This window comes from Lissotriton helveticus, chromosome 7 (genome assembly GCF_964261635.1).
Source record: "Lissotriton helveticus chromosome 7, aLisHel1.1, whole genome shotgun sequence".
Lineage (NCBI taxonomy): Eukaryota > Metazoa > Chordata > Amphibia > Caudata > Salamandridae > Lissotriton > Lissotriton helveticus.
Window position 1 is genome coordinate 1570137725 of NC_136068.1, and position 20123 is coordinate 1570157847.

At 45.2% G+C, this 20123-nt stretch overlaps 1 protein-coding gene across 6 annotated transcripts in view; it reads right to left on the reverse strand.

Annotated features, from left to right (window-relative positions):
* Positions 1-862: 862 nt before the first annotated feature.
* TEAD2 (TEA domain transcription factor 2) overlaps positions 863-20123 on the reverse strand; it is a 474234-nt gene continuing 454973 nt past the window's right edge. For all 6 annotated transcript variants that reach the window (XM_078655077.1, XM_078655080.1, XM_078655076.1 and 3 more), the window contains 4 exons: positions 13344-13517; positions 12779-12919; positions 3794-3946; positions 863-2666 (listed from right to left, as the gene is read on the reverse strand). In XM_078655077.1, the coding sequence (XP_078511203.1) occupies positions 2553-2666; positions 3794-3946; positions 12779-12919; positions 13344-13517 (582 nt within the window). In that variant the 3' untranslated portion in view covers positions 863-2552. The remainder of the gene's footprint in view (positions 2667-3793; positions 3947-12778; positions 12920-13343; positions 13518-20123) is intronic.

A 20123-nucleotide genomic window follows, 5' to 3' on the forward strand; every position in this document is an offset into this window, starting at 1 on the left:
AGTTTCCTGTTGGAGAGACACTTGATAGCAAAACCAATCTTATTTCCGGTACCTTTACATTACTCAAAATCATCCCGTAATTTGTGTGATCCTTCGTGCATGCCATGTTAAAGTGCAACGTGTAAAAGACATAATATATTGAGACACAACTGACTTTTCATAAAATAATTTATATACCAACAAAGATGTGTTCACAATCCCAATACACTGATATACACTGAAAACAGGCGGTCTCTTTGGTTCTCATAATAAACCGCTTGAAACCAGAGATAGGAAAACATTATTCCAGCCTAAAACCTGTGAAAAAAGCAAACACGATGGGAAGCCGATGCAGAGGGGAGAATAAGAGGCTGACTAGAAGTTTAGAAGGAAAAAGATGGTTAAAATAGGGCAAAGAGCACAACACAGCTCTGTGTGTTACTCCTCAGGAGGTCATGATAGAAAGAGCCAGTTGTGCTCCATGGTATAATCTGTGGTGTCCCGCCACCCCACTCCCATTCCCACTTTTTTGAAAACCAGGGCTGTCAATGTTGTCTCTACCAACCTTTCGGAGGCACTACCCAGTCTGGAAATACTTGTACCAAATGTCCTAGAGATGGTGGGCAGGTAATAAATATAACCAGTCAATTAATTTAACTTTAGATCACCTCCTCTGCAACCATTCACTTATATTCCAGAGAGTCCCAAAACACAGAAGCCGAGGATTCAGCCAATCAACGATTGCTGAGGGTGAGGTGACAACAAAACAAAATGTGGAGAGGAGTTACTGATGGTGGTGTGGCAGTTCGAGGTGGGAATGAATAGTATCAAACTAAGAGGAGGAGGGAACAGTGTCCATCAAAAGCATCACAGTGGTGTCTCGTTTTAGTAAGTACACTTCATGTTTTTATTATCATTCTCATAACAAAATATCACATCCACACGGGCGCATCATTTGGCTTTTTTATGACAAAAAAAATACAAAGAAATAAAGAAAATTTACTTTTTTAGGCACCAACTGTGAGATGGGGATGAAGAGCGTTGCTTCAACTGGTAAACTAAAGGCACAGCTTGAAGGAACTTGTCCAAATCTGGCACGAGGGAATTACCGTCCCCAAGTCGTGTGGGAAACAGTCCAAGTGATGCTACAAAAGAAGGACGTTCGATGCATTTTGATTAGGACCCGGAATGGGACCAGGCTTGTCTGTGTGAGCTGGAGATCCTGGGGTTGAAAAGGAGTACTGCTCAACACACCATTTTTACTCTCATCTTCAATACAAAAACATTCTGGGATATATATATATAGATATATATATATCTCCACTTTCATCTTAACCCCAAAAATACAGTATTGGATGGAGGCAAATTGTATCACATTGCAATTGCTTTGAGGAGCTTGCTACCACAGTTTCCAAAATGCTGCCATTTAAAGGTTTGTAGGTGGATATACAGAACACCAGCACAGGGGCAATCTCCAAATCTGACAAACAAAACAAAGGAGGCAAACTTTTTACAGATGTGCAGTTTGGCCAACAACCCCTGAGTCCTTATGGGTGTGCAATCCTGCTTTTGATGAAAAAGAGCTATTATTCCAGAACACTCCAGTGCAGAGGTACAAAAAAATGGTGTGCTCCTGTGGAAAAGCAAGGGAGGCGTAAGAAAAACAAATCACTGCAGCTACTTCACAGACTGCACACCTCCATGAGGCCCAACCAAGACATACTGGCAAGTCATTTAAGGCCTTCTTGAGAACAATAGAAACACCAGATCAAAGTGATTTTGAGAACTAGGGCTTTGCAGGGCCATAGAAAGGACAGTGGAGCTGCTATAATGTTTTATAAGCTATGCCTGATGTACATGGCCTGATGACTAGCCCGGGGATCCCTATTATCTGAAACTAGGGAGAAGTGACCCCACAGTTCAGGCCGGGCAGCTTTTTTAAGCAGCTGGGTGGGACAGATATTGGTTGGTCCCTTCCGCAAAGCCAAAGGTGAGTTGTAAGAACCATGAGGACCTGGTTCTTAGAGCAAAATAACTGCAATAGTTAAGAAGCTCTGACTTAAGTATTTCCATTGCATATTGTGAGGATCAATAGGTGGACAGCAGACCAACAGCGGACACATCCGGGCATCAGCTGGAAAAAACATGCGAGTTCCGTCAACCTGGTCGTGACTCTTTCGATCATCGTCCTCCGGTTAGATCCTCCTCCAAATCTGCGTGCAGTGGTTGTGTCTGAATTTCGCATAAGGCTCGATATAATTATAAGGCACCTTTGCCATCAGCCCCACCACAAAAGCCCGGTGGCTGTTGTTTGGTTTGTTTCAAAGTCTTTGTGCAGCCCTGGGATCTCCCCACTTTATATACTCATATTTATATATATATATTTATATATATACTTTTTGGCTCCTAAGTACCACAGAGAAGGTTTGGCCGAGGTGAGGGGTATTTCCTGTCTCCCCCTCCCTCGTAGCGTTGCACATGGCTCCCTGGGGGGCGTTTTGAGAGGTTCCTCTATTGGAGGATGGCCGGTCCCACAGAGGGCCTTGTCCATAGTGGGTTAGAGGGCCTCTTGATCAGTCTTTCACCAACCGGTAGATGTGATGCTGAGCGCCATGCTCGCTGGTAGATACCTCGAAGACGTAGGCTATGCAGAGGAGCAGCTCCTGAGTATCGCGGTTGGTGACCACCTGTAAAGAGCAAGTAAGTGTGCATTGTTGATTGGATCTCTTCGAAATACAGTAAAACTGAGCAAGTGACAGAGAAAAAATACTGATGAAGAAAAAAAGATGAGAAAGAAAGGAATCAGCAGTAATAAAGATCAGGCAAGATAGGGAATGCGGATGAAAATATCTGTGAAGAGATAGAGCAAATGACGGAGCAAGAGTGGGAGATTCACCCTTCTGATTGCATCGTAGTAACTTTTGCTTCCATCATATTCCTCTCTACCTAGCCATTAATGCATCATCTCCATAGTTACTGCTGGTTGCCCATTATGGCAGAAGCAAGGGTTTTTGCTTTCCCAAACCACTTTGAATTTGTCATCCATTGCAGGAGACATCCGGAGGGAGACACCTAATGATTTTTGTCATCTAACCTTTCAACCTTTCTATTAAAACTATGCTCTCTTCCGCCCATTCCCTACACCCTTTCTTTGGCTCTTCACATAACGTTTCCACTCTCCTTCCCTAAAGGTGGTCCAATTCAATTCTGTTATCACCCTTTATCCTTATATCTCTCCAATCCCACACCTTTTCTTTCCAGCCCCATCCTTTCTCTCTCTCCTCCGATACCCTTCTACTTGACTTATTTCCTCTTGCATTTCTCATTACCCCTCCCCTTCCCGCTTGTCCCCACCTTCTACCACATCCCATCTACCTACCTTTCATCCCTTCACTCACCACTCCTTCAGTCCCCTTTCATTCCCTTCTGATTTATCCCTTCCATACCTCTCCCCCTCTTCCCTACCGTACACATTTTATCCCCTCTCCTACTTGTCTTATCAGTTGATAGTCAATACCCGAATCCTCTACCACCCTCTCCTTTCACTTGTTCCCATCATTTCAACTATGCCTATGCTTTTCTCCTATGCCATTCTACTCTCCTCTTCCTTTCGAACTTCTCTTACCTCTTTTTATACCTTTCTCCTCTATTTTCCCCATACACTGTCTTGCTCCCTTCAATTACTACTCTTTTCTATTCCTATTATCAAGATCTAATTTGTCTTCTCCTTCCATCATCCACTTTCATACCCTCCTTTTAAACCCATTGACCCTCTACTCATCTCTCCCAGCAGTACCTTCCTGGCCCTTCTCACCTGGAGGATGGTGAAGTTTTCCAATACGCTGTTCATCATGTACTTCTCGGGCAGCTGTTTCAGCTTGTGAACGAAGTTGATGAGATATTCACACATGGGTGAGCGATGAATGCGGTACAGAAAGCGTCCATTTTCAAACCGTGCATACTCGGTCTGAAATAATAAAGAAAATAGCGTGGCGGTGAGGGAGAAGATAACAGAGGCTTAAAAACACTTGTCCTCTTCCTGTTCCACATGGCTACAGCGTCTGTTAAATTCCCTCCACAATGTATGGTGACTAACAGGCCTCTCTTGCTTTAATCCAATTGAGGCTTGAACTACAGAACGGATGTCAAAGGAGCTATCCACATTAAACAGAAAAGTAAATATTGGCTGGGCATGTCGTCCCCTAAAATGAACTGGCTTGCTAAATAGTAATTTTTCTTTGCATCAATCCTCAGTTCAGCCTCGTCAAACAAGCTTCTACTTTACTGTGTCCCAACAACAACTTTCAAAATCTGGCGACTTCATTAATATTTTCCTTATGAGAGACATGCAAAAAAGTAGCTAGCTACAATGAAAACAAGCATTGGCATAGCCAATAGGTCTCTCCTTTGGGACCTTATAAGTGTTTCGTCATGCAACGGTTGATGTTGTTGGATATTGTGCTGCTTAACTAAATACTTATGAGGTCCCAAAAGCGAGACTTATAGGCTATGCCAATGCTTGTTTAAGTTGGATACGTCAGCTTGAAACAAACACCAATGCAAATTTAGTGCACTGTCAGGTCTAAACGAGTCTTTCACTGAAAGCTTACAACCAAGATAACCTGGTGTGGGGCACATGTGTGTGTACTTTCATAGAAAATTCATGAAGCCAGGAATGTGATTTTTTAAATTTACATAAGCGTGGGGCGCGCACACCCTTATCCAAAACAAAAACAAAAAACTGAAATTCAAACATGAATAAAACACCATGCAAACAGTAACAAATAAATGCATACATAACGAACATGGTGCTTAAATGTTTCAAATTGCCAACACACACAAAACACGGCCCTATTGCAGTTCATGAGCACAAACAAGAATGCAAACAAAACCTCTCACATGGGTTTATATAGTGTCTGAAGAACAACATTTTGAAACCAGAACGCACCTTGGAACCAATGTCAAAGCATTATACATGCTTAGGACTGGAGCAGGTCTGTGGGCCCCTGTGGTGCTCTGCTTGACATTTAGCCCCGTTATCCGAGGTGAATGAATTCATGAAGCAGTGCCTCGGAATGGAAATGAATCAGTAGGCGCACAAACGTACTTTGTTACAGTTACTTGACAGCTGAGCCAGGAGAGAGCTGCTGGCGACGAGTTATGTTTGATTAGCTTTGCATCAGATAAACTAACTCAGTTACATTAATAAAACTAAACGTGTTTGGCCTGAACGTAAATTGTATCCAGGTTTTCATTATAGTTGGCTGGCGGTGGAAAGACAGCAACGGATCACGCTCATCTTTCTCGGTGCCAATGCTTGTTAAATCATTGCAGTTGAAGCGTTTCGCTTTGCCCTAAAAAATCTGATGAGGAAGGTGTGGGCATTAAAAGGAGGAAGTTCTCAGCCAGCGCCTCGTGAGCGTGGCTGGTATCCCCCGACAGCGCGGATCTGAAAGCTTTGGGTCGCATAGAGAGAGAGTGGTGTATTCCTGCTACGGCTCATCCAGCGAGGGGTCCGCGACTTACAGCACTTGGGGAGAAGTGCCATCCAGCGTCGCTGCTATTTTGAAACACAGAGTGGGGCCCCTTCTGCAGGATAGGCACTGTGCCGAAGAGAGGATACGCTCTGGAGACTGGGACAGCCATCCTTACTTTCTGCAGCTCCCACGGGACTGGCGAGAGGGCAAGACTGCTTTCACTGCCCTGCACGCTCGCAGACAGCTGAGGAGTGCGGCGAGGACCGGGTGAGGGCTTCTACCCACACTGCCCACTGGAGTCTCCCTCTGCTTGGGCAGTACTGCACACAAGCAGCTGGATCTTGACACAGTGAGACAGCAGAGGTTCGAGAGAGGACTACTGCACTAGTAACAGGCAGGCTTACAGTTTCTGGCCGAGATGTGTAGCATAGCCGGACATAGGACGAATATAAAGGGATTCAGAAGGGAACAAGGAAGAGTGTTCAACATGGGAAAGCGAGGCAGGACGGAGGAGCAAAGGAGATCTGACACCAGCATCAAAGAGAGAAGAGCAAGGCGGAAGAGCAGGGCGAGGGAAAGAGCAGAGAAGAAAAAAGGGTGCACCTCGCGTGGCAGCAGGGGAAGGGGGCCTGCACGATTTTCTTGCGAGAGCGTTTGACCATAAGGCGCCACCATATGGCGCCGTGCGCTCCCGCAAGGAAATCGCCAGACTTGCACACGTTGCCATTGCAAGCAATGTAACGCGTGCACGTTTTTGCTCCCAAATCTGTGCCGATGGCATTAGGTCTCTCTCCTATGTAGCGCATGCGCGCTGCGTAGGCGAGACCTAAAATAATGGCTAAATGGGCACTGGAGAGTCACATTGTATGTGTGGGCATGCACACACATGGGCAGCCATCTAGGAATTCTTTTTCCTTTACTTTGTGAGAAAAAAAGCATCCCAAGATGGCTACAGATACATGCATAAGATGCAATTGTAGGCATTTCAGCATATTTTTAAAAGTTTAATTTACCAATATAAGATAGCCGATGACCATCTTCAAACAGTACATTAAAAAAAGTATGCAGGAGCTCTAAAAAAGTGGTGAGCAACCCATTAGCAATGTACAGCTGACAGGCTCTGGGAAGCAATACAACAATTTTATAAAAACGAATAATTAACAATTAAAGCAGGGATAATGAAGAGGAGAGGCTGGGGAGCAACAGACAACTGGAAATGGGGAAGAAGGAGGAAGAGAGAATGCAGGGGTGGAGATGTGAGGGTTAACGAACGGATATGGGATAAAGGAATGCACGGTCATGGAATTCTAAAACAACAAATTAAAACATTTTTACCCAGATGTCAGCAGTGGAGGAATACAAGTCATCCAGGTAGAAACACAGTTAAGAAAAATGCAACACGGGCAACACAAACAAAAATAGAGGAAAGTCATTGAATAAGGAACAGGAATTTAAGAAAGGCCATAATGACATCCAAAAATGAGAAGGGGGCTGAGCCAAAGCTCATGCTATGCATTGTCCATATGGAAAACAAGTTTGTGCAACTTTTCAGCTAGTATGACACGTTTCTTAATGCTCTGCACGCACAGCGCTGGCTTACAGTGTATGCACTCCATGCAAATGAGAAGGATTTCTACATCCAGACACGGAACAAGCATTTGCAATGCAATAGGTCTCGCATGTATGCAAGTTTGAGCTATTGGCATTGTAAAAGACAATGCATTTTATTTATGTTTTGGTTTTTAAAACATAAATAAAAGGCATTGTCATTTATAATGCCAATAGCTTAAACTTGCGTAAACGCGAGACCTATTGCATTACAAATGCTCATTTTGTTTTAGTCACCATATAAATAAGATAACTGACTGATACTACAAAAGATTAATATTTGTGGAAGTTTATAGCAGCAAACAAAATAATTCCAGACGTTCAAGCGTGTTTGTATTCTCTGAAGTAATTTGTAGGTGGAATTTGAAGTTGTTTTATATAGGCAGTGTCTCTGGAATTATGCGGCAGGTGAGGATCAAATTATTTAGCACAGCTGACTACATTATGTGGCAGGAAAAAGCAAATTATTTGGCATAATTCATCGCATTTTATGATAGCATTACTCAATAATGTTGTCATTTTGGCAGTTGTTAACACTGCCTGGGCAAGGGTTTAATTTCATTAGTACCAGTATAAAACACATATATCAAGATTTGAAAATAGCTGTGTGTTCTATTTTATTTTTACACTTACTCACCCTGCTGGTCTCGTGTTGGTCGATCTAGGACTGACTGGGGACAAGGCTACTGCCTCGTATGGATCGCAGTTTGGACGGGCGCCATTTTGAGTGAGGGCAGGTCGGCGGGCTAGTGCTCCGGGCCATACAGGCCATAGAGTACTTATGACTTTCCTAACGCGGAAGTGCAGCGGACGCGCGCAGCTGGCGCGCCGGTGGCGTGCCGGAGGCGCGCCAGAGGCAAGCCCGTCTGCGCCCGTCCGAGGCTGGCTGGGGGCTGGGGCCTGGGACCAGAACCCCTGGTCATTTGGAACAAGGTATTCTTTGTTATTCTCTTGAGGCTCTTCTTTCTTTCCGATACAGTGATTGTTCTAATGAGGTTCTTATAAACTGTGATCAGAGTCCTTTTTACTGTCATGACTGCGGCTTTCCATCCCTATCCCCCAGACGGAAAGTTAAAATTAGCACAGGAGGGTCTGTACAATCTCGCCTTAATGATCCAGTCTTCAAATTTTTTAGTCTTAACTGTAGGTCGCTCCAAAAACATAAAAGAGACATTTTTGACCTACTGGAAGGATCACAGCCAGATGCCATCTTTCTTACGGAGACATGGCTAAGTGATAGCTCCGGTCCGGATATTGCTACGGCTCTCCCCCTTAATTATTCGCTTCTGGGTAGAAACCGTATTGGCAAAGAAGGAGGAGGGATAGCTATTATTTTATATATGTATACCTGTAAATGGGATGATCTTGCACTCCCTGATTGTGAGGCGGGCCTCTTTAAATACCTGCTCTCTCCTAATTTTACTCTCTCAGGGACTCTCGTTTATCGCCCTCCAGGACCAGTAAGTTTGTGGGCTGCATCCTTTTCCGACCATATCGCCTAGTTGCTGCTTCAGGCTCCTAATTTCCTGATCGTAGGTGATCTTAATATTCATCTGAATGACACCTCCTTAGCTACAACAGGGAATTTCATCTCGGATTTAGCAGCACTTAACATCATCCTGCATAACTCTGGTCCTACTCACATAGCAGGCAATCTGCTAGACCCAATTCTTTCTAATCTAAGTATGATATCATGAAAACCTGTGGTTCCCGTTCTCTGGTCGGATCACTACTTGGTTGAATTTCAAATCAAATCTGGGCATTCCTTAGCCAATTCTTCGGTTACTGGTGTCTAAAAATAGCAAAAATTCGAAAAATGTGGACGCTAATAAGTTAAATCTCTGCCTTGACAATACGAGACCAGTATCTACTATTACCACACTAAAGGAAGCTGCGGCCATTCACCACTGGCTTAGCTCTTCTGTAGATGCTTGTCTCCCCTCGGTTAAGAAAAAGCGCACTCATTGTCTCCCACCGGCTCCTTGGTTTTCTGAGACTCTAAATTTGGAAAAAACTAGATGTAAAAATCTGGAAAGGCAATGGCGCAAATACTATGATCCCAAAATTAAATTGCTTTATAAATCCGCCCCTAGTAATTACGATAGACATTGTAGTGAAGCGCGAACAGGGCACGTAAATTCGACTATCCTGGAAGCTCAAAACAGCCCCAAGGCACTCTTTAAGGTGGTTAAAGAACTTTCTGGAGCTGCTTGTCAGCCTAAGCCCCCCCATCTTCACTCCAAACAATGTGAAGAGCTGGCTGAGTTCTTCACTAATAAAATTGCCAATATTTATGCTGAGTTTGATAACCAGATTGAAAAATCTTCTACAAACTCCTCTACCAACGGCTCTCGTAAGGACCCTTCCTCGCAGTCTCCTACATTAACTACTAATACAATGGTTTTAGATAAATGGGCTCCACTTGATGCTACCACTTTCTGCGACATCTTAAGGGGCATTAAATCTGGATCTCCGAAGGATCCGTTGCCTCCGTCAGTTTTTTAAGCTCTGAATCAGCCCTCACTTAATCTCATTTGAGAGTTACTGAACATTTCTTTAGCTGAAGCCACGGTCCCGTGAGCATGGAAACATGCCATGATTGTGCCTTTATTAAAGAAAGCTAATCTGAACCCTGAGGAGCCATCCAATTTTCGTCCGATTTCTCTTCTCCCTTTATTTTCAAACATTTTGGAGAAGCATATTAACACCCAGCTGACTAGTTTCGTGGAGTCTCATGATGTCCTTCACTCCTCACAATCGGGTTTCAGGGCAGGGTTCTCCACGGAATCCACTCTGCTGGGTGTTACGGAAAACATCCGCTTACTAGTAGATAGAGGTGAAACGGTGGCACTTATTCTTCTTGATTTAAGTGCCGCATTTGACACTGTTTCTCACTCCATCCTTCTCAACACCCTCCTATCTTATGGCGTTACTGGATTGGCACTTGAGTGGCTAGCTAGCTTTTTACGGCAGAGAACTTTTCAGGTTTTCTCGGCCACCTCTAGCTCCAAAATTCATGCCTCTCGGTATGGAGTCCCTCAGGGCTCCATACTCAGCCCTTTACTTTTCAATATTTATGTAAGTCCATTGGCTAGAATTGCGGAGCAAGCTGGGCTCACGGTGTATTCTTACGCCGATGGCACCCAGATTATTTTTTCACTTTCGGCCAAAACCAAGCATGATACTTCGGGACTCTGTGTTGGACTGACTAGCATTGTCGATTGGATGTATGCTAACAAACTTAAGCTAAACGGGGGTATAACCGAATTACTTCTTTTCGGCAATAACAAATCCCTCTGGGGCCCTCAACATTGGCCCACTAAGATGGGATCACCTCCTATTCCCGTGCAATCGGCCCGTAATCTGGGCGTCATTGTTGACGATCAGCTGACGATGAAGCAACAAGCTGTTAAAGTAGCTTCCACTTGTTTTGTGATTCTTAAGTGGCTACGAAAAATCCTATGGATGCTTCCTTCGCCTACCCAGAAAACTGTAGTTCATGCCCTTATATCATCTAGGCTGGACTATGGTAATGTATTATTTCTGGGGGCAAGTAAGGAAGTATTACATAAGCTACAGGTTGTACAAAATTCGGCTGCCCGTTTACTTAGCAAACTCCCATACAGAACCCCAATCTCAGCCTTGCTATGTGATCTTCACTGGCTTCGGATTGATAATCGTGCAAAGTTCAAAGCTTTGTGCTATATGCACAAGATTAAGTCGGGCAATGCACCTCAGTACTTAAAGGCTTTGGTCCATCAATACCGCCCATCTCGCACGCTCCGGTCATCCAATCAGCATCTTTTCGAAGTTCCCAGGGTTAGACGAGTGAGAATGGGCGGACATTCCTTTTCTTGTCTGGCTCCTTCGATCTGGAACTCGCTTCCATATCATCTGCGCACTGAGCAATATTTTCTCAAATTCCGGAAGGAAGTTAAAACATGGTTGTTCAATCAATAACTTTTCACTTCTTTCTTTGTTTTTTGCCCCTCAGTTTTTTTTAGCGATCCCAAGCGCCGGGAAACCTACGGGTAGCTGTTGCGCTGTACAAATTCAATAAATAAATAAATAAATAAATAAATTAGTCCCAGAGCTTCATATTACAACATAATTTTGGCGACGACTTGCCGGCTCAATGACAAAGTCGCAGCGTGAACTTCAAGATCCTGTGAAAGCAGTCAGGAAAACAAACCCATGAAGGAAGGTGGAGAGGAGCACTTGACACCCCCGTGAGGATTGTGAAAGACAGTCTGTGGATTTGGGGTGAAAAAGTCAAGCGCAACAGAAAATGAATGTGGAGCGTAGCTGAAAGGAAGAGTAACTATCGTGATATACTGTAAAGTGAAAGAGACACCATGTTTAAGTGTAGCGGAGGATTGTTTTTTAAAAGCGGAAAAAAGCAAACTTGTGAAAGCGATTAGTTGAGGCGAGCGCAGGACATCCCATCTCTAAAAGTACATTTTTGGGATAAAGACCACTGTCACATTGGCGCAGTTCGATATTGTGTGTTGCAGCGGAGGCACAGCACAAGGTAATCATGGAAAAAAAGTTACTGAAAATGCGCGAATCTGAGTAGAGAACGTGTAAAAGAATCTGAGTCCAATTTGTTGCTGACAGATCGTGATAAAATTATATGCCGGCGAACATTCATGACTCATGCGTAGTCTAGGAGCAACTGTCAATGTGGCACACTTGGAAATTTAAAGGAACTGCTACGACTCTGTGAACGAAGTGTGGGAGCAAAGGAAAAGTCTGACCTTTTATGTATCAGAAAAAAATTGGCACTGTGAGGCGCAGGGGAAACGTTTTTTCGAGCTTCATATTACAACAACTTGCCCACAATCAAAGAACGTCGATCTGACTCCGAGACTGCTGACGCCGTGCAGAGTCCCCGGGAGCTTCCAAGATGTTCTGGAGCTGATGGGGGGAGGTGCGTGCTGTGCTGAAACGACACAAGCCCTATGCGTGCGAGAGGCGTACACTGCACATTGCCTGTCCTCTGGGCACGTGCACATCTCCTGTCTCCCTTCAGCCAAGAAACTGACAATAGATCCGCCAAGGCGAGCAGCGAATGCGCTGCGTCGCTAGGCGAGACCTAAAAAGGACAGTTATTTGCTTGCAACAATAAAGACCAACATATTTAACACACTCCTATTGACAGCACAGTATGAGTACCAGAAAGAGCATGAGCCTGTATTTTGACTGAAATACTATGACAGCAAAAAGCTTATGGCAATTTCTATCCCTAAGGCCCAGTTAGTGTATTCTTTGGAGGCAAGATCTTTTCCCAACTAGTAGATACCCAACATGGAAAAGTAGCGTCACTGATAAATAACCTTTTCTAATGAATGAATGGATTCATAAACCAATAGTGAATAAGGGATGACCTATTGATAAGCATCTGATAGAGCACTTGTGACTGATGATGCAGAGAACCCCTAGAAAAGAAATATGAACTTGCCATCCTATAGCTCTGAGTGGCATCCACATTGACCTTGGAGTCATCAGTCTTAGGATCTGAATGGTCCCATGGGGAAGTCCTGCCATCGGGAATTGGCCTGATTAAGTTGGAATTTTTCACTCCCATATACTCTCTAAAGTACTTGTATAAAGGTAACAACATACAGATGTCACCCATTGTGACTTAATACATCCCAGCTTCACTACTACAAACAGTCCACTGCCCAAACCCTTCACTACCATCTCATGCTCACCTCAACCTTTTCCACAACTTGCTTTCCGAAAGAGCAGACTTTTGAGGAGCAGGTAATGGTCATGTTCTCTGGGCTCTCATACTGGCTGCTCACTCCGTAGAACATGCCCGGCTCATCCTGCACGGTGGTGTTGAGGTCAGCCTGCCATAGTACATAAATAAGGTGAGACAAAAAATAAGAAAATAAGCAAGGATAATGGAGGCTCGAATATTATGCAGACACACTAAAAACACTGAACTTGAGGAGAGGAAGAAGGAGCATAACAAAAAAATGAGAGAGTGGGGGATGAAAAGTGGGATGGTAACAAAACAAATCAAGAAAAAAACAATAGAAGAATGATAGAAAATGGAAAAGAAGGGAGAAAAAAAGGTAAAGAAAAAAGGAAAGAATTTGGGGGATAATGAAGAATAAAGGAAGAAAAAAGGAAGGAAAGAAATAAGTACAAAGAATGAAGAAAAGAAGAAAATAAAATGCAAAAAGTGCAGCGTGTGCAAGTAAGAAAAAATACGCAATTATACAGCTTGACAGGAAAAAAAACTGTCTCCTGGTGGAGCAAAACACTTACCCAAAACTTGACAAGAAAGAAGGCATTGGGTGGGCCCTTTTCGTAGAGCTCCTTCAACCCCCCCTTTTTTTCGGGGAACTTGTCGTAGATCTGGTGAACATCGACGGCCTCCAGGAGGGGATCACTGTATGTGGAGTTGGACTGGCTGATGTGCACAAATAGGTGTTTGTTGTACTGCACAGGAATAAAAGAAAGCATATTATCAGTGCACACATGATGTCCAAAGATTGTGTCTACTGTATACGGCTACTCTATATACTGTGGGAAATAGAAAACCTGAGGGGACAAAATACTTAAATACACAAGTTACATTCTGCTCCATTTGTTTTATGGTCATGTCTGTGCCAACCAGGATAATTAAGAATAACTTCCCTGCATCCCCTTTTCTTTAGGCTAAATGGTACTCAGGTAGGAGTTTCTATCATAAACAGGTTTGCAAATGGCACAGCCAGGTATTGGGAGGGTAAACACACTTCATACTCTCCTAGGACATTCACCATCCCTGATAAGAAACATTGATTTTCATCCAAGGTGTTTACATGAATGTGTGGGTAAACAAGAGTGATATATACAAATGGAGATCTGTTTTTTAGGATGAAAATAAGCTACAGAGGTGCCAGCCATTTCCTCCCAGATATTGTTCTGGAGATCACTTCCCCTGTCCCTGAACAGTCGCGAATCCCTTTCAAACAAGCATTTGCAATGCAATAGTTCTCGCATTTGCGAGAGTTTAAGCTATTGGCATTGTAAATGACAATGCCTTTTATTTATCTGTTTTGATAATTAACACATAAATAAAAGGCATTGTCATTTACAATGCCAATAGCTCAAACTCTTGTAAGGAGTATGCTACTTACCAGTATACATCTGTTCTTGGCATGTAGGGCTGCTGACATTCACATCCTGTGCATAGATCGCCGCCTAGTGTTGGGTCCGGATGATTGCACATTGTTGTCCTGGAAGAGTCTTCGAAGTATCACGAGATAGGTGGCTCCTCCCCCGGACTACAGTGCGCATGGGCATCCTCTCCATCCTCAGATTGTTTTTCGCCATTGTGGCAGGGATGGAGTATGATACAATAAGTGATGTCCATGCTAGAGATTAAGTCTGAGTGCTACAGCTGCGACAGGCACCGAGGAGGAGGGAGGGCGATGTGAATGTCAGCAGCCCTACATGCTAAGAACAGATGCATACTGGTAAGTAGCATATTCCGTTCGAGGCATGTGGGCTGCTGAATTCACATCTTGTGCATAGAATGTATAGCAGTTTCCTCCTAGCGGCGGTTGCCCGTGCCAGCTGCAGCAGTCTGAAAAAAGAGTTTTGAGTACAGCCTGCCCTACAGCTGCTTGCTGTTTGGAGTGTACATCTACGCAGTAGTGTTTGGTAAAGGTATGTATGGTAGTCCATGTGGCTGCCTTACATATGTCTTCTAGAGGAATGTTTCCCAGGAAAGCCATGGATGCCCCTAACTTGCGTGTTGAATGCGCTCTTGGGGGAACTGTTAATGTGCGTTTAGCTTTTTGATAACAGATTTGTATGCACTTAACAATCCATCTGGCTATACCTGATTTTGAAATGGGGTTGCCTTTGTGCTGTGGTGAAAAGGCAACAAATAGTTGCTTAGTCTTCCTGAAAAGTTTAGTTCTGTGTATATAGAACAGGAGAGCTGTTTTAACGTCTAGGGTATGTAGAGCTCTTTCTGCCACGGAATCTGGATTAGGGAAGAATACTGGCAGTTCTATAGCTTGATTGATGTGAAACTGGGACACCACCTTTGGCATAAATTTAGGGTTAGTTCGCAGCACTACCCTATTTGCGTGAATTTGTATGAATGGCTTCTGAATAGTTAGGGCTTGCAGCTCACCAACTCTTTTGAGTGATTTAATCGCCACTAGAAAAGCCACTTTCCACGTTAGGAATTGTATCTCACAGGAGTGGAGAGGTTCAAAAGGTGGTCCCATTAGTCTGGTTAGAACCACGTTGAGGTTCCAGACGTGTGAAGGTGGGTGTCTTGGAGGAATGATGCGTTTGAGTCCCTCCAGGAAAGCTTTAATAGCAGGTACTCTTAAGAGTGAAAGGTGCTGCCTGTTCTGAAGATAAGCTGCCACCGCAGCTAAATGTATACGTATGGAACTGTAAGCCAGATTGCATCTGTGTAAATGTAAGAGGTAACATATGATGTTTTGAGTAGATGCATCTAGCGGATTTATGTCATTATTGTTACAATAGATGACCAATCGTTTCCACTTCGCCGCATAGCATGCTCTAGTAGTAGGTCTCCTTGCCTCCTTGATAATATTCATACAGTCGGGAGGCAAGTTTAGGTAACCGAATTATGACCTCAGGAGCCAGATCGCAAGGTTCAACTGTTGCGGATCTGGGTGCTGAATGTCGCCATGGCTCTGCGTTAAAAGACTGGGTGTTAACCGCAGCCTTTGATGAGGAACCACGGAAAGTTCTAGGAACGTGGTGTACCATGGTTGCCGCGCCCATGTTGGAGCAACTAGGATTAGTGTAATTGAGTGTTGTCGCAGTTTGCGTGCCACTAGTGGTATGAGCGGGGCTGGGGGAAAAGCGTACGCAAACTTGCCTGACCAGGTCATCCATATCGCATTGCCCTGAGACTGCGGATGTGGAAACCTGGCGGCGAAGCTTTGGCATTTTGCGTTTTCCCTTGTGGCGAACAGGTCTATTTCTGGGTGACCCCACCTGTGGAAGTATGGTTGCAGCACTGAGGGATGTATCTCCCACTTGTGCATCTGGTGGCTGTGTCTGCTGAGCAGGTCCGCCATGTGGTTATCCCTGCCTGGGAGGTGTTCCGCCATGAGGAAGATGTTTCTCTGAATGGCCCACTTCCACATGCTTTGCGCTAGATGGGACAACTATGGAGAGTGTGTCCCCCCTGCTTCTGTATGTAGTACATGGCAGTCATGTTGTCCGTCCGGATTAACACGACCTTGTTGCACAAGTGTACCTTGAAAACCTTCAGTGCCATAAAGATTGCCATCAGTTCCAGCAGGTTGATGTGCATCCTTTTTTTTGCTGTGTTGTCCATAGTCCTTGCACTGTGTAATGGAGGACATGAGCTTCCCATCCTAGGAGAGATGCGTCCGTCGTTAGCACTATTTGTGGTACAGGTTCTTGGAACGGTTGTCCCTTGCAAAGCTTTTGTGGGTTCCACCAATGCAGAAAGCTGTATGCACGACCGGCCACCAACACTAGGTTTTTCAATTGTCACAGAGCCTGGTTCCACTGACGTGCTAAGCACTCCTGAAGCAGACGCATGTGTAGTCTTCCGTGAGAGTCTATGAAGATGCAGGAGGCCATCATGCCTATTAACTGCATAAACACCCTTGCTGTGAGCGAGTGTTGGGGTCTGAATTTCTGAATGAGTAACATAATGCTGTTGACTATTGCTGAGTTTGGCTGCGCCTTTGCCGCCAGAGTGTCTATTGTTGCTCCCAGGTACAGTTGTACGTGGGCGGGCTGAAGATGAGACTTTGGGTAGTTTAATGAGAATCCGAGGCTGTGTAGGAGGTGAATAGTGCGGAACACGTGACTGGCACATTGCTGGGCTGACTTTGCTTGGATGAGCCAGTCGTCCAGATAGGGGTAGACGTGAATATGGTTTCTCTGTAAGTGTGCAGCCACTGTCGCTAGGCACTTGGTAAACACCCTGGGGGCTGTAGTCACCACGAAAGGCAGTAGTTTGAACTGGTAGTGTTGATTTTGGATGGTAAACCTGAGATACTTCCTGTGTGCTGGATGTATTGGTATGTGGAAATACGCATCCTTCAGGTCTAGTGTTGCGAGGAAGTCTCCCTGACTGAGTAACGGTAGAACTTGCTGTAAAGTGAGCATGTGAAAGTGTTCTGACAAGATGTATTGGTTTAGGGGCCTGAGGTCTAGTATTGGCCTGAGAGACCCGTCCTTTTTGGGGATTAAGAAGTACAGAGAGTATACCCCTGTACCCTGGTCCTGTATAGGGACGAGTTCTATGGCCCCTTTTTGCAGCATGCTGATAACTTCTTGCTGCAATAAGTCTATGTGCTCTGTGGCCATAGGACGGTGTCTTGGGGGTATGTTGGGAGGAGTGGAGGTTAGCTCTAGACAATAGCCGTACTGAATATGTTGTCTCACCCACCTGTCTGTGGTAATGCTTTCCCAGACTGGCAGGAACTGTTGAAACCTGCCCCCGACCGGTGTTATATGGTCCGGGGGCAGCGACAAGGCGTCACTGTTTAGTATTGGCAGAGGATCTGGTGTTGTTATTGCCTCGTCCTCTGCCTTTACTGTTGTTGCCACGGTATCCACCCCTGCTTGTTTTGTTATAGGTGGCTTCTGTGTTCCCTTTATTGTATTGAGTCTGCTGGGACGCTTGGCCTCTTGTAGCTCCTCTGTTATTGGAGCAACGAAAGGATGGTGCCCACATCAGGACCAAATAAAAAATCAGGGTTTACCGGCGGATTTAATAATGTGGTTTGAATCTCTGGTTTGAACCCTGAGATGCGCAACCAAGCATGCCTTCTGAGCATGACACTTGTGTTGATGGCTCTGGCTGCAGTGTCTGCTACGTCCAGCGCACATTTAATTGATGCGTTGGATATCAGTTTACCTTCTTGTATTAGTGTTTCCGCTCCTTCCTTGTAGGCATCAGGCAAATGTTGTAGCAGTTGCTCTAATGTGTCATAATGCGCCCTATCGTATCTGGCTAATAGGGCCTGTGTGTTGGAAATTCTCCAGATGTTAGCTGCTTGTGTAGCCACCCTTTTCCCAGAGGCTTCTAATACTTTAGACTCCTTGTCTGGAGGAGGAGCATCACCAGTAGTTTGCGAGTTGGCACGTTTACGAGCATTGGACACCACCAAAGAGTCCAACGGCAGCTGTCCCTTAATGTATGTAGGGTCCACAGGCGCCGGTCTGTATTTTCTTTCAATTCTGGGGTTAACAACCCTTGCTCTTGTGGTTTCCTTGAAAATGTCTCCTGCGTGTTTCAGGACACCCTTTAACATTGGCAATGTTTTAACTGATTTCTCTGAAGTGGAGAAAGTGTAAAACAAGAAATCCTCCTCAATTGGGTCAGCATGCATGTCCACATCATGATTATGTGCTGCCCTCTCTATTAATGCGTTAAACGCTGCTGTGTCCTCTGTTGGCGAAGCTTTCACAGGGTAAGAAGGAGTATCAGGAATAGTTTGTGACTCCCCCTGGTCAATAGGGTCTGTCCAGGCTTGAGTCTGGTCATCTTGATCATTGTCCGCAGGGTAATTATATTGTTCATCATAGTCATACCCCATATCCTCATTAGAGCGTGTGGGTGAGTAAGCAGCAGTGTCCTGGCCATGGTGCCTTACAGTTTCAAAATGGACAGGCGAAGTTGAAGAATCTTTTTTCCTTTTTAGTGGAATTTTATATATGATTCCAGAGGATTTTCCGACCTGATCTTTCTTTGATGAACAGTAAGTCTGCCGGTTTCGGAGTCGATAAGTAGCTTCGACTGATTGTCATATGAGGGCTCCTGGTACATAACGTCCTCTCCTAGAGGATGACTCCTTTTTCCAAGTGACACAGTTTTGGGTGGTTCGACTCCTGTTTTCGGATCGATCGCCTTAGGCCGAGATGTCGGGGGCAGTCCGAATTTTATCGGCGGCTGAGGTGCCGGCGTTGATATCGGACCGACGGACTTTGCCCTGTCGTCGTGCTTTTGGCCTCGCGTTGACTCCGGTGCTTGTTGCGTCGGAGGTGTGCTCTTTTCCTCGATCCGACTTGCTCCTTCGAGGCGTCTTTGGGTTTTGGCTCGAGGGCTTTGACGAGTTGTGGTTTTTCGACTCGGTGCCTCGGTTCGAGAGCCTTCCGAGACTCGAGTTCCTTGTTTATGTCGCTGTCGGTCGACGCCGACCTCGTCGGTTCGACGTGCTTGGCTTTAGCGATAGACTTTAGCGCACCAATTTTCGGCTCGAGACCTTTTGTGGTTGACCCCGCAGGGGCGTCAACACTTTTTTTCGATGTCGAATCCGATGTGTTCGAACTCTTCGATCCGAAGACAGTGTTCAGCAGTTTCGGTTTCGTTTTCGACTCGATAGGTTTCGTTTCGTTTCGCTTTCAGTAGTGCGACCGATGGCTCGTGTGGTATATTCGTAGCCGGGCCGAGACGCGGGGCTATCGAAATTTTGTCATGATCTTGGCTAAGGCCTTTTGGCGATGCCTCGACCTGAGCCTTTGAAAGTTTTTGAGTGTTTTTTTTGGGCCCAGTACCCACTGCTGGGCCTGGTTCATCACTCGAGTCGTCATCGACGGCTCCGATGGGGGACAAGTCGTCCCTTACCTCATCGACGTTTTCATCTTCATCGACGTGTTCATTGTCGTCTTCATAGTAGTTGGAGTCGTGCTCCGAACCTGGATCCGACGGCTGTTCTGGATCCACAGTCTCGACGACCTCATCGTCGTCTTCATCGAAGATATTCACCGGGTCGGGCGCTGGCTTCGTCATAGTTTGTCTTGCTGCACGTTGGAGTCTAAGCGTCTTCTTTGACCGGAACCGAGCACAAGCTAGACAGTTGTCCTCGTTGTGGTCTGGTGATAAGCACTTGTTGCACACCGGGTGTACATCGATGTGCGGGTATTTAGAGTTACATATGGGGCATCGTTTGAACGGGCTCCATTCCATCGACGATCGGGCCTCTGGTGTCGAAAAGGCCACGCGGCTCTCTTCGACGTCCTGCTCCTAAACGAACTGGAAGAAGAACTCGGCACCGATCGAAATAACAATACCGACGACCC